At 43.9% G+C, this 27314-nt stretch overlaps 1 protein-coding gene across 1 annotated transcript in view; it reads left to right on the forward strand.

Annotated features, from left to right (window-relative positions):
* The window catches only part of SLC44A1 (solute carrier family 44 member 1), a 158734-nt gene that overhangs the window by 31069 nt on the left and 100351 nt on the right, over nucleotides 1-27314 (forward strand). Inside the window, exon 2 of the mRNA XM_056520228.1 lies at nucleotides 3443-3532. Coding sequence (XP_056376203.1) covers nucleotides 3443-3532 — 90 coding nt within the window. The remainder of the gene's footprint in view (nucleotides 1-3442; nucleotides 3533-27314) is intronic.

Consider the following 27314-nt stretch of genomic DNA (forward strand, 5'->3'; position numbering starts at 1 on the left):
GTTCCCTGTGCTACTGGCTGCAATACAACCCCAAAGCATGATTGATCCACCCCCATGCTTAACAGTTGGACAGAGGTTCTTTTCATAAAATTCTGTTCCCTTCTTCTACAAACGTACCTTTGCTCATTCCGGCCAAAAAGTTCAATGTTAACCTAATCGGTTCACAGAACTTGTTTCCAAAATGTATCATGCTTGTCTGTATGTTCATTTGCAAAGTTCAAATGCTGATTTTTGTGGTGAGGACGTAGAAGAGGTTTTCGTCTGATGACTCTTCCATGAAGACCATATTTGTACAAGTATCTCTTTATAGTAGAATAGTGTACCACAACTCCAGTGTCTGCCAGATCTTTCTGGAGGTATTGTTCAGTCAAACGTGGGTTTTGAATTGTTTTTCTCAAAATCCTGCGAGTTGTTCTGTCTGATATATTTCTTTGTCTTCCAGATCTTGCTTTAACTTCCACTGTTCCTGATGACTGCCATTTCTTAATTACATTCCAAACAGAGGATATTGACATCTGAAAATGTTTTGCTACAGGGATGTGGAATTCCTATCGCCCGAAGCCCGGGACAAGCAGTTCCGGGCGCCGGGCAGGTGAATTTGTCTGGCCCTTAGCCCGGCTTCGGGCAAGCAGGGCCGGACCTGACAAGTCGCCCGGACCTCTGCAATCTGTATGGAGCGGGCTGCCGACTCCTGCCCGCTCCATACTTTGCAGCCCCCGGCTGTAAAAACCTGTGTCATCCGAAGCAGAGCAGGGGAGATGAGAAGCTATGCATTTGTCTGCTCTCCCCTGCTCTGCAGACGTGCGGGGGGAGATGAGGGGGCGTGGCTTCTTGCTCTCCGTGCAGACCTGCGTCCTCTGCCTTCACTCTCACCAGCTGTAGCTTCGGAGCGCTGAGGGGAGGAGGCACGTTTGCACAGGGAGATGCATGCGGCGCTCTGCAGTGTGTATATATATATAATATATATATATATATAGTCTGCAGCCCCTGGCTGTTCTCAGTAGCCGGGGGCCGCCGCTAATAGCCAGCATGCGGCTGGCTATTAACCCTTTAGACCCTTTGACAGCGGCGTCTAAAGGGACATGTGAATGCTCCCTGGTGGGCTAGTGGGGTGGATCGCCCCCTCCGCAGCGCGATCGCTGGGGGCGATCCACTATAGAGATAGCCGGAGGGCTTACCTCTGCTTCCTGATGTCCCGCTCTGTCATTGATAGATCCTGGCTGGACTAGGCTCTATCAATAGATCACAGAGCACACAAATTAATAGAGTTCAATAGAACTCTATCCATCTATCTGAGGAATCTAATGATTTAAAAAAAAGTTTTAATAAAAGTTTGAAAGACACACTAACCCAGTGGTCTCCAAACTGTGGCCCTACAGATGTTACAAAACTACAATTTCCAGCAAGCCAGGACAGCCGTTGGCTGTCCGGGCATGCTGGGAGTTGTAGTTTTGCAACATCTAGAGGGCCACAGTTTGAAGACCGCTGCATTAACCCCTTCCATGTTAAAAGTTCAAACCACACCCTTTTTCTATATAAAAACATGTAAACATATTTGGTTTCGCTTCGTGCATAATTGTACAACCTATTAAAATATAACATTATGTATCCCGTATGGTAAATGTAAAAAAAAATACCAAACCACAGATTTGCAATTTTTATAATATCCCAGAAAAAAAAGTTAAAAAGTGATTAAAAAGTCAGATCGATACCAAAATGGTACCGATACAAAAAACAGATTGTGGCGCAAAAAATGAGCCCTCATACAGCCTGGTATGCAGAAAAAAAATAAAGCTACAGGGGTTAAAAAATGGCAATTAAAAAAATTTGAAAAAGTCCAGAATTAGTAAAACATGATGTAAACAATACAAATCTGGCATTGCTGTAATCAGGCGCCTAAAGTATAAAACTAACCTGTTATCTGACCAGAAGGTAAATGGCGCAGAAAAGAAAAACACCAAATCTGCAAAATTATCTTTTACTATTTCAATTTCACTTCCCTAAGTGTGTGTGTGTGTGTGTGTGTATGTATGTATGTATGTATGTATATATATATAATTTTTTTTTTTTTTGGTTCAGAGAATATGTTATTGAAAAGTTAAAAGATGTCATTAAAAAAAGGTAGTTATGGCTATTATAGGGCGAGGAGTAAAAAAATGAGAGCATAGAAGCGAAAATTGGCCCGGACAAGTGGATCGTCATGAGGGACAAGTAGATTTTGCTCCATTTTTGTCCTGTGGACAAGTAGTTTTTTTTATAAAATTTCCACACCCCTTCTCCAGCTTTGTGAGCGTCAACTATTTTCAGTTTCAGATTTCTAGACAACTGCTTAGAAGAACCCATGGTGCTGATTGTTGGGGCAAGGTCAGATGAGTCTGGGCATTTAAAACCTTTGAGATTGACATCACCTGGTCTTCCCAGATGATGATTGAGAATAATCCATGACACTGGCAGGTCTCAGCTTTGCAAAGGGCGCAGTAAAAGATATTACCTCTGCAGGGTGCCCAAACTTTTGTAAACTCCTTTTTTTTGTCTTCTGTTATTTTGAAAGTGTAAATGATGGAAATAAAATCTAACTTTTGTTGACTTATTATAAGAATGTCTAATCTGTAATTTGATGCCTTTTGGAGATTTTTCCATCTTTCCTTGGCTTCTTTATGCACATTAATTCAAATTCTTACCTGGGGTGCCCAAACTTTTGATCCCCACTGTATGCAGGTTGGTGATGCATGCAGGTCTTCTTGCCCTTGTGAAGTTCTGTGTTATCCCCATATTCCTGGGACATTAAAGATGTCCAGTGCTAATGAATGTATACCCTGCCTGCAGGATAGGGGATAACTGTCTGATCGCTGGGGGTCTGCCCGCTGGGACCCCCTGCAATCTCCTTACGTGCTTGTGACGTTTCACACACAGCAGGTCAGCTGGTACTAACACCCCCCCCCCCCCCCATTCATCTCTATGGGAGAGGTGGAGACACAGCGTTCCTGTGTCTGTGCATCTCCCATAGAGCTGAATGGAGGGGGCATGTTTCGACCAGCTGACGTGCTGGGTACAAAACACGCTCTAGCAGCGCAGAGCTGGGACCCGTACAAGAGATTGCAGGGATCCCAGTGTCAAACCCCCCCGGGATCATACATTTATCCCCTATAGCACTGGACATCTTTTAAGAGTGAATTTCCACATGGCAGACATTTCTTTGACTAAAATTCTATTCAATGCATCTGAATGGGTTTGGTCCACTGTAGGCAAATAGGACAGTCACAATTATTATATATTTTTATTTTTTTTTGTAACAAAACCTCCAATGTGTCAGTCCACACTAAAAATGTGTAGTTGGCTGCCCTGAAGTCATATTGATGAAAGCGTGTGTATTTTTTTTTTGCCTTTTCTATCATTGATATGATTTTACAGAAAAATGATGGTTTTATGTTTTTGCTCTCAGAACTCTAAGCGGGACTGGAGGCCGTTGGAGGAGCACAGTTGTACTGATATTCCTTGGCTGCTGCTGTTTATCCTGTTCTGTGTTGGAATGGTGAGTATCCCAGTGCTGCTTTCCTTATCTATCTGTTTAAATTATTTATCATTCATAACAAACATAGTGCTAAAGAAGCACTCAAGGTTTTTTTCCCTCCATATAATGCTCACTCAACCCCAGTATTCCTGTAGTGCCACCTTTTTTGCTTCAGCTCAGCTGCAATCCTATAGTTCTGCACTGCAGCTGGGTCATGTGACCACTACTCAGGCCACCAGAAAATTACATGGCTTTATGTGTAACGGAAAGTGTTTTATCCTGGGTCAAATGACTTTCTATAAACTACATAACATCATCATCTAACAGAAGTGATCATCATCTGTGGTAAAGCTGTGTCTCTGTGAATGAATCCATGCAGTTTAGTGTTTTCTATTGGTGACAATGGACAGAATGGTAAGCGTTTACTTGTACTTACGCTTAGCAAAGACCCTGTACCTCCTGTTGTCTTCACTAGCTTTAATTTTCCTACACTGCCCCCTCGGCCCGCCCATGCTATGTGTATGAGTCTGTATTTTGGAGCAATGATGAAGGTATAATTATCATGCCAATTACTGGAGCGCGGCATGCGGAGCGTTCACATTCTGCTTCTGTTTGCTGCTTGGAAGACAAATAATTAGCTTCCTCTGTTATATTCCTTTCATTTACAAGTTGGCATGTTAACATGTTTTGACAACAGCAAAAATCTCATCTTGGATGGCTGCAACCCAGTTTTGTACAGGCTAAAAAAAAAAATAAGCTTACGTCTGTGTCACAAGACTGTTTTACACATCTACTCATCAAGTAACCTCTGCCATTGTTAAATGTTGTTAGAAAACAAATGCAATGTTTTGTTTCACATTCATGTAGAGAAGTTAGTTCTACAGCATTATGACCAACTACCATTGATAGTTTCTATATAATCTATAACACAGTGTTTGTATTATTGCATGGCAACTTAAAGGAGAACTCCAGAATATAAAAATTGTCCCCCATACTGCCGGCAGTAAAAAAAAATAAAGATGTACATACCTTCCTCCACTCCACGGGGCCTCCGGTAACCGGCTCCAGTCTCCGCCACGATCCTCTTCCTGGTTGCTGGTGGTTGGCGAGTCATACTGCGCTCAGCCAATCACCGGCCGCAGTGAAGTCCCGGCTCTGCCAGCGATAGGCTGAGCGGTAGTGTGATGTTTTCGGCCCCGGCAGCAGGTGCCAGTGTAGTGAAGAATTTTGTGTCCTGAAGCGTTCTCACACTTCCGCTCAGCCTATCGCCGGCCGAGTCGGGACTTCGCTGCGGCCGGTGATTGGCTGAGCGCAGTATGACTCGCCGACCACCAGCAACCAGGAAGAGGATAGCGGTGGAGACCAGAGCCGGTTACCGGAGGCCCCGGGGGAGCGGAGGAAGGTATGTACATCTTTGTTTTTTTACTGCTGGCAGTATGGGGGACAATTTTTATATTCTGGAGTTCTCCTTTAACACATGAATACATCAGAGCAACATCATCCATATCCATTGCAGGCAATAGCAACCACAGGGTCTTGAGGAGGAATCTTGGACCAAATGGCTCTGACACTTATTAGGGACAAACTCTGCTGGTGGAAACAACTGTTAAAGGAAAACTGTCACTTGTTTTCTCCCGCACTATCCACAGGTACTGGTGAATAGTGCGGGAGACGCTGATTAAAATGAGCCCTACGTTGTCCGGCTCTGCGCCGCCGTTCTCCCGCAATTGTAGTTTTATTATGTTGAAATCTTCTTGTAACTGGCACTGGCGGGGATTCGGCGCTTAACTGGCACTGATGTCAGTGCCGCTTATGAATATTCATCCCCCCTCCCCCCAGTTTGGAGCAGCAATGAGAGGGAGAACTGGAGGGAGGGGGGATGGATATTCAAAAGCGGTGCTGACGTCAGTGCCAGTTAAGGAGGGAGTGTACATTGAAGTGCCACCAATCTAGTATTCTGACTTATACCACGGAATGGCCATAGTCTTTCAGATCAGCCATAGTCTAGCTGTAGCTACATTTAGGTCTGCTTTACGCTGGTTTATGTTTATTTAAGGAAAAGAGATTTCATATACTGGCATTAAACAGACCAACCTAAGTCAGAAGTAGACTATGCGTTGGAATTCGTTTGATGATATTCCTATGTATACCTACTGTGTACAGTCTAAACATGTGAATGCTCCCTTGTATATTATATCTATATTCAGATGGATTCTACTTGTATCCATTCTTTATTATTGGAGAAAGGTGGCATATACCAAATGTTTTTACTTTCATGATCAAATCCTTTTTTTATGTTTCTTCATTTTACTTTTTCATATCCAGTAAAAAAAAACAAAAAAAACAATGAAAATAAAATAAAAATAGACACAACTGAAAGAAATCCTCATGCTAATAGATTGCTGGTTGGCTGTGTATGCTTGGGTATTAATGGATATGGTCTGGGGCAGAGCACTGTGCCTTGTGCCTATCTATTGCTAGAAGACAGGATTTAGCAATACATTGCCAGTAAACACAGTTGGCCTTCATTTGAAGACAAGATCAGTAAAGTCATTGATGTTGCCTAGCATCTGTAAGGCTGGTTATTCCTGATAAGTTTTAACGGTGAAAAAGCTTTCTCCCTGCTGTTTCATATAACCCTTAAGGTTAATGAGGGAAATCACATTATAAGGATTGCAGAATCCTCATTTATTTCTTGGAGATGTTTGCTTGTGTACGATATGCAGTGGCATCTCTGCATCTCAGAATCTCAGAAGAAGCAATGCATATCATAGCCATAAAACTGTAAGATCTCCCTTATATTTAGTTTTTGCTCCAGTGCCTTTTTACCCATAAACTCTCTATCTATCCATATGCTATACCCATTTACCCAGTGACCTGAATATACACCCCTATTTTTGAGTTTTGAGACAAGCAGCTTGCCAGGATCTCCACTGCTGCAACCTCAATGATCAGCTGCTGTTGTGTTGGGCACCTACATTGTTAACCCTGCCATCACTGTCATGCTGTCTGAGCATCAAGTCTAGTTGTCTAATGTGTATCAGTCACGTGTGGGTTTCAGAGCATAGGACCTGTCTGCATTCTGAACTCCTTTCAGTTTATCTTGTTTCAGCTTCTGAAGATGTAATATGTGTAGCTTACAATAGAAGTTTTCAGCAGATACACCTTAGGCTAGGTTCACACTATGGAATTTTGTTCCAGACGGATTCAACATAAAATTATAACCAAGTCGTTCTTTTGGCGGCAAAATTTCAGCATCGAAAATTCAGCCACTGAAATTCTGTAGTATGCAGCGGAATCCCATTGCCAGCAATGAGATTCTGTGGCATTGGAACTTACGAGTGGAATTCCACTTGGAAATCCTTGTGTGACAACCTAGTCTTACTGTGGGGTAATTGGTTGCTATGAGTAGCTAAGGCTGTTTTGCTTTGATTTTCAGCCACTGGCTATTTACCACTGATATTACATTAACTACAGGCCTTTTGCACCATCCTTTTTTATCGTCTTGTATATACACACTCATAGATGGATGAGTATATTGAAAACACCATGGAAAATGTCAAAAATGCAAGATAATCGGAAGTTATCTCTTCTGCTGGGTTAAAAATGACACAACCTTGTATGTTGGGAAGAAATATGTAAAATTTGTTTTTGTGGCATTCTTCATAGTATTTTTGGTTACATTTTTTTCCAGAAGCGCTACAGTCAGTCATGAAAAAGGCCCTTTGACCACTCATGACATGATTATTTTAGTAAATACTTGTGTTCCCTGTGAAATAACATTTCTTTCTAAGAATAGATGTTCTAGAATTTTTTGATGGCAGACAACAATTTACTAAAACTGACATGGCAGGAGGGGTCACCCAGGTCCACAGTGGAATTCACTATGCATTACGTAAAAAGTTATAATGCAGATACATCTAGTATACATTTACCATAAAAGTAACCTCACATAGGAACATTTTCCTGTAGATTTGATCTAATTTCCATTTCCTGGTCTAAAAATCCACAAAAAATTTAAGGGAACCCTGGTACTTACCAACTCATCCCCTATCCACAGGATAGGGAATAAGTGTCTGATTGTGGGAGGTCACATATCTGCTGCCTGGTGCCATGACTTTCCCCATGCACAGAGCTGTGTTGACCACCGCACGAAGCGCAACCCCACAATCAGGCACTTCACCTTTTAATCTTTCATTAGAGGGTTTTTTGGGGAAAAAAATGATTGCCTATCCAAAGCTAAAGGCACAGAAGCAATGCCACAAGTAAACAATATACGGGATTCAGAAGCCTGGGACCCGTACATTGGCCCAGATTTATTGATCTGTGTGAGACAAATATGTGATTGGTTGCTATCTGTCCGAGACATAAAAAAAAAAAAAATATATATATATATATATATATATATATATATCTCTATCTATCTATCTATCTATCTATCTATCTATCTATCTATCTATCTATCTATCTATCTATCTATCTATATATATATATATATATATATATATAAAGAGAAGGCCTGACTCACTGACTCATCAACGCCCAGCCTTAACCCTTGGACCTAGAAACCTGAATTTTTTCACAGGTGTTGTTTTTAAGACGTAGACAAGGAATAAGAAAGGATTTTTTTTCGAAATTCAACCCTTAAGGGGGTGAAAAAGGGGTTGAAAGTTTGTATGGAATCCATCATTTTTGAAGCTAGAAGCATGAAACTTTGTTTTTAGGCTAACAATTAGAGATAAAAAAAAAGAAACACATGTTTTAACGTTTTCTAAAACTCCACCCCTGAAGGGGTGAAACTGGGTTTGAAGTTTGTACGAATTAACCCCTTGCCGCAGAATGCCGGGTATACCCGGCACTAAGGCACAGGAAGGTTATGAAGCGAGCTCAGCTCGCATCATATCCGCACGGTCCCGCCCTGTGGCTAATGCCGGACATTGCCGTTCCGGCAGATGTCAGTCATTAACTCTTTAAATGCGGTGATCAAAGTTGAAAGAATTCAGATTGTTTGGATGCCAGTAGACTTTACCCAGAGCGGCCTCATTACTATAGGATCGTAAAAAGTAAATCTGTTAACCCAAATTTAACGCGAGCGAAGCAGCGGGCAAATGCTAGTTAGACATAGTTTTATTTTTATAATCAAGACGTTCGGCACTGCTTACTTCTGTACCTTTGAGCGGACGGACACTAAGTCACTGTTGCGGCAATGGATTAGGTGGTGCTCTGACACATAAAAGCCGTAACCTCAGTAAACTTGATAGAAGAGTGAAAAGTCGGCACTCACCGGTTCTTCCAGTTCAGCAGTTTTTATTGCACATACTCACAGCCTTAGTACATATTCGAGGGAGGACTGATCAGCTGATTTTGTGGGGGTGCCGAGTGTTGGCACCCAGCCTGTCAGCAATTGATGGCCTATTCTTTAAATAGACCATAACTAATTTTTGCCTTGAAAACTCCTTTAACCCTTTAAGGACTCAGACGATTTTATTTTTACGTTTTTGTTTTTCCTCCTCGCCTTCAAAAAATCATACCTCTTATATTTTCATCCACAGACTAGTATGAGGACTTATTTTTTTTCGCAACCAGTTGTCCGTTGTAATGCCATCACTCACTTTACCATAAAATGTATGGTGCAACCCAAAAAAATACTATTTGTGTGGGAAAATTAAAAAGAAAACCGCAATTTTGCTAAATTTTGGAAGGTTTTGTTTTCACGCTGTTCAATTTACGATAAAAATGACGTGTTCTTATTGTGTCAATATGATTAAAATGATATCCATGATTACATACTTTTCTATTACTGTTGCGCTTAAAAAAAAATCTCAAACTTTTTAACCAAATGAGTGTTTAAAATCCCTCTATTTTGAAGACTTATAACTTTTTTTCATTTTTCCGTATAAGCGGCAGTGTAAGGGCTCATTTTTTGCGCTTTTTATTGATACCATATTTGCCTATATAAAACTTATAATAAATTTTTTAATCAAATTTTTTGGGAATAAAATGTTAGAAAAAAGAGCAGCAATTTTGGACTTTTTTTTTTTCTTTTTACGTTCATGCCATTCACTGTACGCTATCATTAACATTATTTACGCACGTGGCAATGCACAATATGTTACATTTTTTATTTTTTCCCCACTTTTTGGGGGTGAAATGGGGAAAATGGGACAATTAAATTTTTATTGGGGGAGGGGATTTTTTAATTTTTAAAACTTTTTTTACTTATCAAACTTTTTCTGTCCCCATAGGGGACTATTTATAGCAATCGATTGCTAATACTGTTCAGTGCTATGCTTAGGGCATAGCACTGATCAGTGTTTTCGGTCATCTTCTGCTCTGGTCTGCTCGATCTCAGACCAGAGCAAAAGACCCATGGAAGGCAGCGGAGGCAGGTTAGGGGACCTCCGTCTGTCGTTCTGGATGATCTGATCATTCATTTTAGTGACCACAATCGCGCATGTCGGCCATTATCAGCAAGTCCCTGGCTGCTATCAGCAGCAGGGACCTGCCCCCCATGACCCAAGCATCGCTCCGATGCTTGCGGTTATGTATAGGACTTAAATGTACATCCTGGTGCGTTTAGTACCACCTCACCAGGACGTACATTTACGTTCTGCTTCGTTAAGAGGTTAATGGGGTACTCCGCCTCTAAACATCTTCCAAAGAATAGGGGATATGATGTCTGATCATGGGGGTCCGGCCGCTGGGATTCCCCGCAATCTCCATGCGGACATCCCAGCATTTTAAACATAATGTTCAGAATGCTTTGTTTGGGCGGCAGTGATCCTGACGTCATGCCCGCCCCCTCGTGACGTTGCACCACGTCCCCTCCATTCATGTATATGGGAGGGGGTGTGATGGCCCTTCAAGGCCATGTTTGTACGTAAAATGTGCGGAATATCCGCACGGAAAAGGGGGAGATTTTGAACGTTTCAATAAGGAGCTAGGAGTGCTCTGAAATGTGCTGTCTCATAGACGGCAATGTATCTGCACGGCATAAACATATGCAACGGAAATTCCACCATGTGCACAGTGCAGCAGAATCCCATTTAAATTAATTGGGCTTTGCTGCAGCGGAATTTCCGTGCCTAATATTCCTGCGGAATTCGGCGCGGCCATTTTGCTGCATAAACATACACTTAAAGGGGTTATCCAGGAATTAAAAAAAAAACAGAGCTAATTTCTTTCAAAAAACGCACCCAGCCTGTCTCCAGGTTGAGTGTGGTTCTGCAGCTCATTTCAATTGAAGTGAATAGAGCCAAGTTGTAATACCACACACAACCTGGGGACACAAGTGGAGCTGTTTTTGAAAGAAATGATCTTTCTATTCCTGGACAACTTGAATTTGTTAAGAGTGAAACCAGTCTCACTTTATTTATTTTTGTTTTTCGTGTCTCACGTTACTGGCGTTTTATTGGTGCATCGCTAATTTGGACACATTGTGTCAGCGTTTCTTACATATATCCCAAGATTCATCTTTTCCTCCCAACTTGGACCCAGGGATAGAGATGGGGATAGAGGCTTGTGTAACTTAAAGGGATACTCAGGTGGAAGACATATTTTTTTTTTTATGAACTGGTGCCAGAAAGTTAAACAGATTTGTAAATTACTTATATTAAAAAAAATCTTAATCCTTCCAGTACTTATTGACGGCTGTATAAGGAAATTATTTTCTTTTTGGATTTCTTTTTTGTCTGACCACAGTGCTCTCTTCTGACAACTCTGTCTATGTCAGGAACTGTAGAGAGCTGCAAAGGTTTGCTATGTGTATTTTCTCCTGCTTTGGACAGTTCCTGACATGGACAGAGGTGTCGGCAGAGAGCACTGTGGACTGACAGAAAAGAAATCCAAAAAGAAAACAACTTCCTCTGTAGCATACAGCCACCAATAAGTACTGGAAGGATTAAGATTTTTTAATAGAAGTAATTTACAAATCTGGCACCAGTTGATTTAAAAAAAAAAATAAATAAATAAATAAAAGGTTTCTACCAGAGTACCCCTTTAATAACACACCAGAGGCAATTCAACAGTTTTTAAAAGATTTCTAGAGACACATTGGCCGACATTTATCATTGTCTTTAGACTGTTTTATGTGTCTACAAAAGGCACAAAAAGGTGCAAGCAGGGTTTATTTGCGCCTTTTTTTACACATTTCTGCTGATTTTGAGTTGTGATCCACTGATTTTGGCAATACACATGATATAGAAGGGATTTATGTGTAAAAAAATGCTTCACTTACACCTACAATGATAAATGTGGGTCATTATCTTTAGGAGGATAAAGTGTGCTAGTGTCTACACCAAAGTTATCACCCCTCCATTTTCAAGCACAGTCAACACAACATCAGTGACAAACATGGTGGGTGAGGGGAATCCATCACGCAATTCAACTTGTGGTAATGTGGAAGATGGAGGAAGTGAAAAGTTATCAAGTTTTTTTCTTTGTATTGTAAATTTGGTTTGTTTGTTTTTTTTTATTAAAAAAATGTGACAAAATTACAATTTCACAATGACTGAAGGCATTACAACTTCCCCCTACCCTAAAAGAAAAACCTAATACCGTATATCCCGGCGTATAAGATGACTTTTTAACCCCGACTTTTCTTCTGAAAAGTCGGGTGTCGTCTTATGCACCGGGTATTGAGGTCTGGGATAGGAAAACTTCTGATTATCTGACCGGGCCACCTCCCGTGTGTGGTTGCAGGCGGGGGCCGGCCAGAGCAAGTAAAAACTAATACTGTATACTAAAAACCAGGGTGCCTCCAGCTGTTGTGAAACTACAACTCCCAGCATGGCAAAGGCTGTCCGGGCATGCTGGGAGATGTAGTTTTACTACAGCTGGAGGCCCCCTGGTTTTTAGTATACAGTATTAGTTTTTACCTGCTCTGACCGGCCCCCGCCTGCAGCCACACATGGGAGCCGGCCCGGGCAGATAATCATAGGTATTCCTATGCCGGACATCCCTGTGTCCCGAAAAATCTTTTCGGGACATAAGGATGTCCGCCGGTCACTTACCATTCCCCGGCGTCCTCCTGCGGTCCGGTCCTCCGTCTCTATGGTTGTACGCACGGGACGTCAGTGACGTCACATGCCTACAACCATAGAGGCAGAGAGCGCAGGACCAGGAGGACCGCAGGACCAGGAGGACCGCAGGAGGACGCGCGCCGACCAGGGCCTGGTGAGTGACCGGCCGTGCTATCTTAAGTGATCCGGTCACCACTCCCTGGTCCTGGCACCTACTGCTATGGTCCATAGGGCATAGCAGTAGATGGTGACCCGGGCCGGAGGAGCGGTGACCGGAACACTGTGGGGGCAGACCAGTACAGACATACAGCCTGCAGCCATACACTGTATATGGCTGGAAGCTGTATGTCTGTTGGGGGGAGCTGCCTACTATTGTGGGGGAACTGCTGACCTAATGTGGGGGGAGCTGCCTACACATGTTTGGGGGAGCTGGCTACAAATGGGGGGGGGGGAGCTGGCTACAAATGGGGGGGGGGGAGCTGGCTACAAATGGGGGGGGGAAGCTGGCTACAAATGGGGGGGGGGGAAGCTGGCTACAAATGGGGGGGGAGCTGGCTACAAATGGGGGGGGGGAGCTGGCTACAAATGGGGGGGGGCTGGCTACAAATGGGGGGGGGAGCTGGCTACAAATGGGGGGGGGGGAGCTGGCTACAAATGGGGGGGGGAGCTGGCTACAAATGGGGGGTGAGCTGGCTACAAATGGGGGGGGGTGAGCTGGCTACAAATGGGGGGGGTGAGCTGGCTACAAATGGGGGGGTGAGCTGGCTACAAATGGGGGGGGGCTGGCTACAAATGGGGGGGGGGCTGGCTACAAATGGGGGGGGAGCTGGCTACAAATGGGGGGGGGAGCTGGCTACAAATGGGGGGGAGCTGGCTATAAATGGGGGGGGAGCTGGCTACAAATGGGGGGGGAGCTGGCTACAAATGGGGGGGGGGGGAGCTGGCTACAAATGGGGGGGGGGAGCTGGCTACAAATGGGGGGGGGAGCTGGCTACAAATGGGGGGGGGAGCTGGCTACAAATGGGGGGGGGGAGCTGGCTACAAATGGGGGGGGGGAGCTGGCTACAAATGGGGGGGGGAGCTGGCTACAAATGGGGGGGGGGAGCTGGCTACAAATGTGGGGGAACTGCCAACTTAATGTGGGGGGAACTATACTGCCTACCTAATGTGGGGGGAACATGATGCCTACCTAATGTGGGGGGAACATGATGCCTTCCTAATGTGGGGGGAACTACAAGGTATCGTACATCGCAGTAGAGGGGTAGTCTTATATGGCGAGTATATCCCAAACTCTATATTTTAACTGTAAAAGTTGGGGGTCATCTTATACGCCGGCATATACGGTGTGTCAAAATATTGCCACTTGGAAGCTGACAATGCGAATAAGTATTTAAAAAAAAATTGTCAGGGCAAAAAGAGCCATTGTGCCAAAACTGAGACACACAACCAGAGGAAAAAACTGTTGAGTACAAATTTCTTCCCAATGTGGTAAATTTCCAACAAACCGGGCACGATCAGCAACTATATTGACCTGCAATGCAGATTTTAAGACCTGCAGCATGTCAAATTCTGATTGGAAAGTTTCTACAGCGTGTAGAGCACTATTTACCAACCAGTGGCTGTCCGGCATGCTGGGAGTTGTAGTTTGGCAACAGCTGGAGGCACACTGGTTGGGAAACTGTGGTGTAGAGATTTGGTCAGCATTCCCTCCCTCAATTCACGCTGAATTAGTTTGCCTTAGCAGAGAGCTACACTGTCATTCTGTTTTTAAAGGGGTACTCCACTGGGAAAACATTTTTTTAAATCAACTGGTGCCAGAAAGTTAAAGATTTGTAAATTACTTCTATTAAAAAATCTTAATCCTTCCAGTACTTATCAGCCACTGTTATGATCCACCAGAAGTTATTTTCTTTTTGCTCTCTGCTGACACCTCTGTCCATTTTAGGAACTGTCCAGAGGAGCAAAATCCCCATAGCAAACCTCTGCTGCTCTGGACAGTTCCTGACATGGACAGAGATGTCAGCAGAGAGCACTGTGGTCAGGCAGAAAGGAAAGTTAAAAAGAAAAGAACTTCCTATGTATTATACAGCAGCTGAGAAGTACTGGAAGGATTGGGATTTTTTTTAATAGAAGTAATTTACAAATCTGTTTAACTTTCTGACATCAGTTGATATTAAAATAAAATGTTTTCCAGTGGAGTACCCCTTTAAGCTGCATTTAATTTACTTAATACAATGCGCAGTCCTTCTTATTGTTGCTCATTTACCCCAAATTTTTTTTTTTTTTTTTTATAATTAACCATGTTTTCAAATAGCAGAGTTTCCATACACATACCTGGTATTCCTGACAAAATAACATGTTCATCTGAATGCAGTGCAGTATGTCAGTCTTGGGGTTCTCAGCTGCTAAACAAAATGATATAGGTCGTTTAGACTGAAATACCACTTTTCATAGATCAATAACAAATTAACATACTTGAAAGCAACACACCTCTGTCTTCTAGTGCAGCGCTATAAGAATATTAAGTGTCATCAGAGGACACTTCAAGCGTTAAGATTAGGTATAAAACTGCAAATTATCAGTAGCCGTGGGACCAGACAATGACTTTGAAACAGACTATATACAGGCATGGCAGCCTGGGAAAACTTTTTTTTCTTTTTTTTTCTTCTTTTTTTTTTTTTTTTTCTTTTTACCATTGTTGTAAAGTTATTCAAGGGCTGCTTAATGTCCATTCTCAAGCAGAATTTGGAATTTCCTCCACTTGGATTATTTAAAGTGATCTGTTGGAGATTTACTCACTGTCATGTACTCACTACCACCATTTACAGCTTGCTGTGAAAACCGTGGCCAGGTACAGACGACCTCTTATTCCTCTACATTTTTTATCTCTGCAAATGAACAGTAGCTACTCAATACAAGTTATTGAAATAATAATTATTTCAATGTGGAAATCCTATAGCCCGACGCCCGGGACAAGTAGTTTTGGGCGCCGGGCAGGTGAATTGTTTATAGATTTAGCCCTGTATCGGGCGAGCAGGGACAGACAGACTTCCCCCTTATTTTTCTTTAATGCCGGTGTGAGGTGCAGGAGCGGATGGAAGTCTCACACCGGCCTCAGAGTGTATGGAGGGGGCGGCGGCCTCCAGCTGACTGCAGAGCCCCCTTATATCCCCTCCCGGAGGATGGACGGAGCTCAGAAGACACAGCAGGGTGAGAGAGAGGATGTAGACAGCTCCGTGCACAGCTCCCCCCTCCCCCGCACACAGCTCTACCCCTCCCCCTCCCCTGCTCTGTCTAGACAGGACCTAATCCACCACGGGGAGGTTGCTTGTTTGCACGGGGAAAACACAGAGCAGGGGGGAGGGGGAGAGGACGGAAATCTCACCTCACACCGGCCGGGACTACAGCTCTGATGTCCACTCATGGCGGCTCAGGTGAGGAGGCCGAGAATACAGGCGGCGGCAGGAAGGGTGGTTGTATATGTAGGGTGTGAGTGTATGTGTGATGTGTGTATGTGATGTATGATGGGGGGGGGGCAGCGGCAGGTGTATGTATGATGTGTGCATATGTATGGTGTATATCAGTGTTTCCCAACCAGGGTGCCTCCAGCTGTTGCAAAACTACAACTCCCAGCATGCCCTGGGCATGCTGGGAGTTGTAGTTTTGCAACAGCTGGAGGCACCCTGGTTGGGAAACACTGGTGGATATGTATGGTGTGAGTGTATGTGTGTATGATGTCTATGTGTGATGTGTATGTAATGTATGATGTGTGTATAATGTCTAAGTGTGATGTGTGTGTATGTGATGTATGATGTGGGGGGGGGGGGGGCAGCGGCAGGTGTATGTATGATGGGTGCATATGTATGGTGTATATGTATGGTGTGAGTGTATGTAATGTATGATATGGGGGGCAGTGGCGGGGGGGTGTGTATGTATGATATGGGGGCAGTGGCTGGTGAATGTATGATGTGTATGCATGAATGTTTTGTATAGGAGCGGACTGTCACGTCGGGCATTAGGGCAGTTGTGCCATCTAATTTTATTTATTTTTAGTGGCACCCGCACTAAATTGCACCCCCAGAATCCTGCCCCCTTCATACTCACCCGCCAACCAAGAGCCCCACGGATGCACGCAAACACGCCCGAACCAAAACTACAACTCCCAGCATGTTGCACCATAACTTAAACTGTAGAACTATAAAGTGTAACATGCTGGGAGTTGTAGTTTTGGTTCGGGTCAGCTGCAGAGCTATAGGCTCTATCAGGGCATGCTGGGTGTTGTAGTTACTAACTGCAATTCCCAGTATTCCTTGACACAGCCTATGGCTCTGCAGCTGACACAAACCAAAACTACAACTCCCAGCATGTTACACAATAACCTTAACTGTACTATACAGTGCAACATGCTGCAACACCCGCACAACCATAGGCTGTATCAGGGCATGCTGGGTGTTGTAGTTATCTAGTAACTAAATGCAACTTCCAGCATTTTCGGACACAAAATGCAGCACATAAACGGGAGAAGCAGAACCCCCCCCCTCCCCCCAGTAACATAAGTCCCTATTGAGACTGAAAAATAGTGATTAAAATATTTTAAAAGGTGCGTATATATATGTGATTAAGCCCCTTTCCTAATAAATGTTTCCAATTTTCTTTAAAAATAATGTACAAAAATAAACATAAGTGGTATTGCTACATGTGGAAATGTCCAGACTATTAAAATATGATGTTAATTAAACCGTACGGTGAACGGTGTAAATGTAAAAAATAGTCCAGAATTGCTCATTTTTGGTCACTTCGTATGAGAATTTTTTTATAAGGTGATCAAAAAGTTACATCTAGACTTTTCTGGGCTTGTCTCGGGTGTAAGAGGAGCTACAGCTCTCCCGCCGCTAATAGTCTGACATACTGCGATCGCCTATTAACCCATTAGATCACCGCTGTCAGCAGTGTCTAAAGGGATCTTATATCCATCCCTGGTGGTCTAGTGGGGGGGGGATCAGACTATTTTGGTTGAAATTATTTTATCTACCAGGACAAGTGGATTTTCTTGAGGGACAAGTAGATTGTGTTCCGCTTTAGTCCCTTGGACAAGTAGTTTTTTATTGACTTTCTGTCATTTCTCTGGTTTACTGCATGGACATGACTTATAAATATGATCACAAAGCTTGTTACTGTGAACATTTACTGTGACATTGCTGAACTAGATACAAGGTGATCCATGTACAAGTAGAGAACAATGCACTTAAAGTGTACTTAAAGGAAAACTGTCACCAAGTTCACCCACACTAAACCCAATACCCTGGGTTATAGTGCGGGTGAACAGGAATCCAATAAGGGGTCACTTACTTTTCTTCCTCCAATTGCCGCTGAGTTATGCACCGGTAAAGTTCCATTGTTTTGCCCCTACATCGCGTTTCAAGGCGGGGCCCCGCCGGCTGTCTGAGAGCTCTGACAATTGTTACTACTCATGCGCCGGTCCCTCGCTACACCCAGAAGTCGGGAGTAGCGAGGCTTCAGCCAGAGGGTGAAAGCTTTAGGCGCATGCACTCTCCAGACAGACCGCTGCACTAATGGGGCATGAGACTCCACGTCACTAGGACGTAGAGTTGAAGGCAATTATTATGCTAATTAAGGGGGCGGGCTTAGGGGCATCAGAGGCCGACAGCCGGCGGGGGGCCCGCCTTCAAGCATGATGCAGGGGCCAAACAATGGAACTTTACCGGCACATAACTCAGCGGCAATTGGAGGAAGAAAAGTAAGTGACCCCCCCTCATTGGATTCCTGTTCACCCACACTATAACCCAGTGTATTGGGTTTAGTGTGGGTGAACTTGGTGACAGTTTTCCTCTAAACTGAGACGAATTCTGTACACCACAGGCTCTGCTTCCTGAGGGAAGCTGAGGAGAAACAAAGGGGCACAATGCTTAAGGGAGGGCTTATATTCCTTTGTTCTAGCAATTTGTGGGGGCCCTAACAGCTGGATGCCCACTAATTACAACTTCTGGCATATCCCTAGTACATGTCAAAAGTTGTCTGAGTTTAGGTACACTCAAAATTATGGAACACAATGTGATTCTGTGAAAAGAATTGTTGTAAAGCAGTGATAGCACACATCTGCAGTCCCAGTCTTTTAAAGTCTTCTCCATATGACATTGTTTGATAATTATTGCTAGTAACAGATTTTGGAACACAGTGGAAGATTTATCAAAACCTATGTAGAGGAAAAGTGGTGCAGTAGTGCCCATAGCAACTAGTCAGATTGCTTATTAGATTTTTTTTAACCCCTTAAGTAGGGATCGACCGATTATCGGTATGGCCGATATTATCGGCCGATAATCACGATTTTGGGCATTATCGGTATCGGCAATTATCTTGCCGATAAGCCGATAATGCACCGCCCCCACCGCACCGCGACCGCCACCCCCTCGACCCGCCGCACCGCACCCCTGACCCACCGTGATGCTAGGCGGTATACCGGTATGGATTTTTTCCCATACCGCTATACCGGTGGGGCCCCTCCCCCACCCTCCGAGTCAATAAAAAAATTAAACTTACCCGTAATGGGGGTGGTCCAGGCCATCCTTCCTTCATGTAGTGTCCGGGGGCGTTCCGGGTGGTCCGGTCCGGGCTGTCCTTCTTCTCCCACGGTCTTCTTCTCCACTCCGGGCAGGCTCCGGCCTAGTACGCTGCATAGACACCGCTACGCCGTGACGTCAGGTGCGTCACTGCGCACGGGCGTCACTGCGCAGCGGCGTCTATGCAGCGTACTAGGCCGGAGCCTGCCCGGAGTGGAGAAGATGACCGCCGGAGAAGAAGGACAGACCGGACCACCCTCCACCCGGAACGCCCCCGGACACTACATGAACGATGGATGGATGGCCCGGACCACCCTGACAGGTAGGGGAGAGAAGCGGGTGGTGGCGGCGGTCTATGGCCCCGCAAAAGCCACTGCAGATCATTGATTTAAAACGCCCGCTTTAAATCAATGATCTGCAGCGGTGTCGCAGGGGGCTAAATAGCCGATAACTTATACCGGAATATCGGTATAAGTTATCGGCCCTAACCTGCACCGATTATCGGTATCGGCCCTAAAAAAACGATATCGGTCGATCCCTACCCTTAAGGACCATTTTGGCTTTAACACGTTAGGCAATATGGGTGTAGGGGTATGCCCTCAGTCTTTAGTACTTAACCCCTTAAGGACCAGGCCATTTTACACCTTAAGGACCAGAGTTTTTTGCAATTCTGACCACTGTCACTTTAAACATTAATAACTCTGGAATGCTTTAAGTTATCATTCTGATTCCGAGATTGTTTTTTCGTGACATATTCTACTTTAACTTAGTGGTAAAATTTTATGGTAACTTGCATCCTTTCTTGGTGAAAAATCCCCAAATTTGATGAAAAAAATGAAAATTTTGCATTTTTCTAACTTTGAAGCTCTCTGCTTGTAAGGAAAATGGATATTCAAAATAAAACATTTTTGGGTTCACATATACAATATGTCTACTTTATGTTTGCATCATAAAATTTATGAGTTTTTACTTTTGGAAGACACCAGAGGGCTTCAAAGTTCAGCAGCAATTTGGAAATTTTTCACAAAATTTTCAAACTCGTTATTTTTCATGGACCAGTTCAGGTTTGAAGTGGATTTGAAGGGTCTTCATATTAGAAATACCCCATAAATGACCCCATTATAAAAACTACACCCCCCAAAGTATTCAAAATGACATTCAATAAGTGTATTAACCCTTTAGGTGTTTCACAGGAATAGCAGAAAAGTGAAGGAGAAAATTCACAATCTTCATTTTTTACACTCGCATGTTCTTGTAGACCCAATTTTAGAATTTTTGCAAGGGGTAAAAAGGAGAAAATTTTTACTTGTATTTGAAACTGAATTTCTCTCGAGTAAGCACATACCTCATATGTCTATGTTAATTGTTCGGCGGGCCCAGTAGAGGGCTCAGAAGGGAAGGAGCGTCAAATGGTTTTTGGGGGGCATGTCACCTTTAGGAAGCCCCTATGGTGCCAGGACAGCAAAAAAAAACACATGGCATACCATTTTGGAAACTAGACCCCTCAGGGAACGTAACAAGGGGTAAAGTGAACCTTAATACCCCACAGGTGATTCACGACTTTTGCATATGTAAAAAAAAAAAAAAAAAAAAAATGTTTTACCTAAAATGCTTGGTTTCCCAAAAATGTTACATTTTTAAAAAGGATAATAGCAGAAAATACCCCCCAAAATTTGAAGCCCAATTTCTCCCGATTCAGAAAACACCCCATATGGGGGTGAAAAGTGCTCTGCTGGCGCACTACAGGTCTCAGGAGAGAAGGAGTCACATTTGGCTTTTTGAAAGCAAATTTTGCTCGTGGGGCATGCCGCATTTAGGAAGCCCCTATGGTGCCAGGACAGCAAAAAAGAACCACATGGCATACCATTTTGGAAACTAGACCCCTCGGGGAACGTAAAAAGGGGTAATGTGAACCTTAATACCCCACAGGTGATTCACAACTTTTGCATATGTAAAAAAAAAAAAACATTTTTTACCTAAAATGTTGGTTTCCCAAAAATTTTTGATTTTTAAAAAGGGTAATAGCAGAAAATACCCCCCATAATTTGTAACACAATTTCTCCCGAGTACGGCGATACCCCATATGTGACCTTAAACTGTTGCCTTGAAATACGACAGGGCTCCAAAGTGAGAGCGCCATGCGCATTTGAGGCCTGAATTAGGGACTTGCATAGGGGTGGACATAGGGGTATTCTACGCCAGTGATTCCCAAATAGGGTGCCTCCAGCTGTTGTAAAAGTCCCAGCATGCCTGGACAGTCAGTGGCTGTCTGGTAATACTGGGAGTAGTTGTTTTGCAACAGCTGGAGGCTCCGTTTTGGAAACAGTGGCGTACCAGACGTTTTTCATTTTTATTGGGATGGGGAGGGGGGCTGTGTAAGGGTATGTGTATATGTAGTGTTTTTTACTTTTTATTTTATTTTGTGTTAGTGTAGTGTAGTGTTTTTAGGGTACAGTCGCACGGGCGGGGGGTTCACAGTAGTTTCTCGCTGGCAGTTTGAGCAGCGGCAGAAAATTTTCCTCAGCTCAAACTTGCAGCCGGATACTTACTGTAATCCTCCGCCGATGTGGGTGTACCCTGTACGTTCACATTGGGGGGGGGGGGGGAACATCCAGCTGTTGCAAAACTACAACTCCCAGCATGTAGGGTCTATAAGTGCATGCTCGGAGTTGTAGTTTTGCAACAGCTGGAGGCTCCGTTTTGGAAACGGTGGCGTACCAGACGTTTTTCATTTTTATTGTAGGGGTATGTGTATATGTAGTGTTTTTTACTTTTTATTTTATTGTGTGTTAGTGTAGTGTAGTGTTTTTAGGGTACAGTCGCACGGGCGGGGGGTTCACAGTAGTTTCTCGCTGGCAGTTTGAGCTGCGACAGAACATTTGCTGCAGCTCAAACTTGCAGCCAGATACTTACTGTAATCCTCCACCCATGTGAGTGTACCCTGTACATTCACATTGGGGGGGGGGGGGGAACATCCAGCTGTTGCAAAACTACAACTCCCAGCATGTACGGTCTATCAGTGCATGCTGGGATTTGTAGTTTTGCAACAGCTGGAGACACACAGGTTGTGAAACACAGAGTTTGGCAACAAACTCAGTGTTTTGCAACCAGTGTGCCTTCAGCTGTTGCAAAAGCTACAACCCCCAGCATGTACGGACAGCGGAAGGGCATGCTGGGTGTTGTAGTTATGCAACAGCGGGAGGCATACTACTTTGGCTGGGGATGCTGGGGATTGTAGGTATGCAACAGCTGGAGACACACTGGTTTGCTACTTAACTCAGTGTGCCTTCAGCTGTTGCAAAACTACAACTCTCAGCAGTCACCGACAGCCAACGGGCATGCTGGGAGTTGTAGTTATGCAACCAGCAGATGCACCACTACAACTCCCAGCATGCACTTAAGCTGTTTGTGCAAGCTGGGAGTTGTAGTTACACAACAGCTGAAGGTACACTTTTCCATAGAAAGAATGTGCCTCCAGCTGTTGCAAAACCATAAGTCCCAGCATGCCCATAAGTGCATGCTGGGATTTGTGGTGGTCTGCCTCCTCCTGTTGCATAACTACAGCTCCCAGCATGCCCTTTTTGCATTCTGGGAGCTGTTGCTAAGCAACAGCAGGAGGCTGTCACTCACCTCCTGCTGCTGCTTGATCGCCGCACAGGTCAGTCCTGCCGCCGCCGCCGTCGTCGCTCCTGGGGCCCCGATCCTAACATTAACGCCGGGGATCGGGGTCCCCAGCACCAGGGGTGTACGTCCCGCACCCGCTCACGTCCTCCGGAAGAGGGGCGGAGCAGGTGCGGGAGTGACACCCGCAGCAGGCGCCCTGATTGGTCGGCCGGTAATCCGGCCGACGAATCAGGGCGATCGTGAGGTGGCACCAGTGCCACCTCACCCCTGCAGGCTCTGGTTGTTCGGGGCCGTCTCTGACGGCCCCGATCAGCCAGTAATTCCGGGTCACTGGAGACCCGATTGACCCGGAATCGCCGCAGATCGCTGGACTGAATTGTCCAGCGATCTGCGGCCATCGCCGACATGGGGGGGGCATAATGACCCCCCTGGGCGATATGCCGCGATGCCTGCTGAACGATTTCAGCAGGCATCGGGCACCGGCTCCCCTCCGGCTAGCGGCGGGGGGCCGGGAAAGGACAGGACGTACTCCTACGTCCTCGGTCCTTAAGGACTCGGAAACGGGGGCGTAGGAGTACGTCCATTGTCCTTAAGGGGTTAAGGACCGAGGGCGTACCTGTGCGCCCTGGTCCCGTTACCCAAGTTTAAACCATTCTCATGAGTGGCGTATGCTTTAAACCCGGTGGGTCCCGACTGCTATCCAGGACCCACGGTTAATGCCAGGAATCACAGATCGGGCTGATGCCCGGCATTAACCCTTTAGAAAGTTGATTGCGGCATCTAAAATGAAAGTGAAACGATCCCGGCAGCTTAGCAGAGCTTATTGGGACTGTCGCGGAAAAATCGTGGGTGGACGGCCCTTACCTGCCCCCTCGCCGTCCACTGCTGCTCCAGGAATCTTCAGCAATAATCATATGTGGCATTGCCGCGTGCATAAATGTCCAAACTATTAAAATATAATGTTAAACCACATGGTCTATGGCGTACATGTAAAAAAAATACCAAAATTGATAATTTTTGGTCACTTCATATACCATAAAAAAAAAAAAAAAAAGCGAACAAGACGACTCGTCATCAAAATTAAAATTGTACTGATAAAAACTAAAGATTACGGCGCAAAATATTTGCCCTCCTATAGCCCTGTGTGTGGAAAAATAATAAAGTTATAGAGGTCAAAAGATGACCATTTTAAACACACAAATTTTGGTGCATGTAGTTATGTAGGTTTTATTTTACTACTTTTATAAATTATAAATTGGGTATCCCTGTAACCATATGGACCTACAGAATAAAGATAAGGTGAAATTTTTACCGAAAAGTGCACTGCGTAGAAATGGAACCCCCCGAAAGTTACAAAATGGCAGGTTTTTATTTTAATTTCATCCCACAAATATATATTTTTGGGGGTTTTGCCGTAGATTGTGTGGTGAAATGATTGATGTCATTACAAAGTACATTTGGTGACGCAAAAAACAAGCCCTTATATTGGTCTGTAGGTGCAAAATGTAATCCTTTATTATTTTTAGAAGTGGAGGAGGAAGAAACTAAAGTGCAAAAAGGAAAATTGTCCTGGTCTTTAAGGTCAAAATGGGCTTCGTCCTTAAGGGGTTAAAGGGGTACTCCGGTGGAAAAATGTTTTTTTAAATCAACAGTTGCCAGTAATTTAAACAGATTTGTAAATTACTTCTATTTAAAAATCTTAGTCCTTCCAGTACTTATCAGCTGCCGTATGCTCCACAGAAAGTTATTTTCTTTTTTTAGAGGTAGAAAGCTTATGATTTGCCAAGAGGGTATTGATCACTCTATCTGAGAATCCCTTCTTCTCTAGCAGAAACTTTTGAGAATCCATGCTGATAGACTGATGTTATGAACCTGTCTGTGTAGAACTGGTTCCTGAGAGAGCTGGTCGTGGTGAGCAGGGAACAGAATTGGCTTGTCTAGGCTCATGGAGAGAAAACCATCCTCTTTTGGGCCAGAATGGAGCAACTAAGATTAGGGTGCATTTCTCTCAACTTAGCTTCTATAACACCCTGGGAGTCACTGAAATAGGAGGAAAGGCATATGCTAGACTGAAAGGGGTATTCCAGGCAAAAACTTTTCTTTATATATCAACTGGCTCCGGAAAGTTAACCAGATTTGTAAATTACTTCTATTAAAAAATCTTAATCCTTCCAATAGTTATTAGCTTCTGAAGTTTTCTGTCTAACTGCTCACTGATGATGTCTGACCGGGTCTGACGAAGCGCTTTGGCGCCAAACGGTCTATCACCGAGAGGGCACCCCAGTCCGCACATCCCTGCTTGTATCCCCTGAAGACGATGTGAATAAAGCCTTTTTGCAGCAAGAAGTCTGATGTGGTGAGTGCTCCGCTTTTTCTGTCTTCATTGTTTGGACTTAATTTACAAATCTGTTTAACTTTCCGGAGCCAGTTGATATATAAAAAAAAGTTTTGGCCTGGAATACCCCTTTAAGTTCCATGTCTGAGCTAAGGCGTTTGTCGCCGCTGGATAGTCTCTTGGATTGAGGGAAAAATTTTTTTGTTTTCCTGTTTTTTTCTGGTAGCAAATAAGTCGATCTGAGGGACACCCCATTTCTCTGTTATCATCCTGAAAGCCTAGTCTGCTAGACACCATTCCCTGGGATCTGTAGATTCCAGACTCCTCTGAGGTGTACAGCTGTTGTGGATAAGGTTCTGTTTTCTTCTGCCCAAGAAAAAATGTTCTTTGCTATGGACTTTAGATGACCGGGCCTGGGACCTCCCTGATGGCGGATAAAGGATACTGCCGTGATATTGTCAGTGAAAAAGAGTGTGTCTGCCTCTGCAAGAGGGTTCTAGGTGTTGGAGAGACATCCATATGGCTAGAATCTCCCTTAAGTTATAGTATTTCTGAGCTAGTACAGGTCCCCATCTGCCCTGAACTGCATGACCCATTGTGTGGGCTCCCTAACCCCATGTGCTGGCATCTTTGGTAATGATTAGGGGGATCCTCCTGAAACCAATGAACCCCTTAACACAGGTTTTCCAAGCTAGATGGTTCTTTACCTTTAGGGGAATAAGTACTTTCTTCTCCAGAGAAAATTGTGATTGGTCCCCTACTGATAGGAGCGATCTTTGTAGTGGTCTTGAGTGAAATTGGGCCCACCTCACTGACTGGATGCAAGAAGTCAGCTGACCCAGGATGGACATTGCATTACGAATTGAGCAAAATCTTCTTCCACAAAACTCTGTCACTAACTGTTGAATCTTCAACTTCTTTGCTGATGGAAGGAAAGATTGTTGAAGGTTCGAGTTTCAGAGAACTCCTAGAAATTGTTTCACTGGACTGGAAGAGAGATCTGATTTTTCTTAACCCCTTCAGGACCAAGCCCATTTTGGCCTTAAGGACCAGAGCGTTTTTTGCACATCTGACCACTGTCACTTTAAACATTAATAACTCTGGAATGCTTTTAGTTATCATTCTGATTCCCAGATAGTTTTTTCGTGACATATTCTACTTTAACATGGTGGTAAGTTTTTGTGGTAACTTGCATCCTTTCCATGTGAAAAATCCTAAAATTTGATGAAAAATTTGAAAATTTTGCATTTTTCAAACTTTGAAGCTCTCTGCTTGTAAGGAAAATGGATATTACAAATAAAACATTTTTTTATTCACATATACAATATGTCTACTTTATGTCTGCATCATAAAAGTGACGAGTTTTTACTTTTGGAAGACACCAGAGGGCTTCAAAGTTCAGCAGCAATTTTCCAATTTTTCACAAAATTTTCAAACTCACTATTTTTCAGGGACCAGTTCAGGTTTGAAGTGGATTTGAAGGGTCTTCATATTAGAAATACCCCACAAAAGACCCCATTATAAAAACTGCACCCCCCAAAGTATTCAAAATGACATTCAGTCATCATTTTAACCCTTTAGGTGTTTCACAGGAATAGAAGCAAAGTGAAGGAGAAAATTCACAATCTTCATTTTTTACACTCCCATGTTCTTGTAGACCCAATTTTTGAATTTTTACAAGGGTAAAAGGAGAAAATGTATACTTATATTTATAGCCCGATTTCTCTCGAGTAAGGACATACCTCATATGTCTATGTAAAGTGTTCGGCGGGCGCAGTAGAGGGCTCAGAAGGGAAAGAGCGATAAGGGGATTTTGGAGAGTACATTTTTCTGAAATGGTTTTTAGGGGGCATGTTGCATTTAGGAAGCCCCTATGGTGCCAGAACAGCAAAAAACCCTCACATGGCATACCATTTTGGAAACTAGACCCCTTGAGGAACAAAACAAGGAATAAAGTGAGCCTTAATACCCCACAGGTGTTTCACGACTTTTGCATATGTAAAAAAAATATATATTTTTTCACTAAAATGTGTGTTTCCCCCCAAATTTCACATTTTTCCAAGGGTTAATAGCAGGAAATACCCCCCAATATTTGTAACCCCTTCTCTTCTGAGTATGTAGGTACCCCATAAGTTGACCTGAAGTGCACTATGGGCGAACTACAATGCTCAGAAGAGAAGGAGTCATATTTGGCTTTTTGAGAGCAAATTTTGCTCGGGGGGCATATCGCATTTAGGAAGCCCCTA

Source organism: Hyla sarda, chromosome 1, assembly GCF_029499605.1.
Source record: "Hyla sarda isolate aHylSar1 chromosome 1, aHylSar1.hap1, whole genome shotgun sequence".
NCBI classification, from domain to species: Eukaryota; Metazoa; Chordata; class Amphibia; order Anura; family Hylidae; genus Hyla; species Hyla sarda.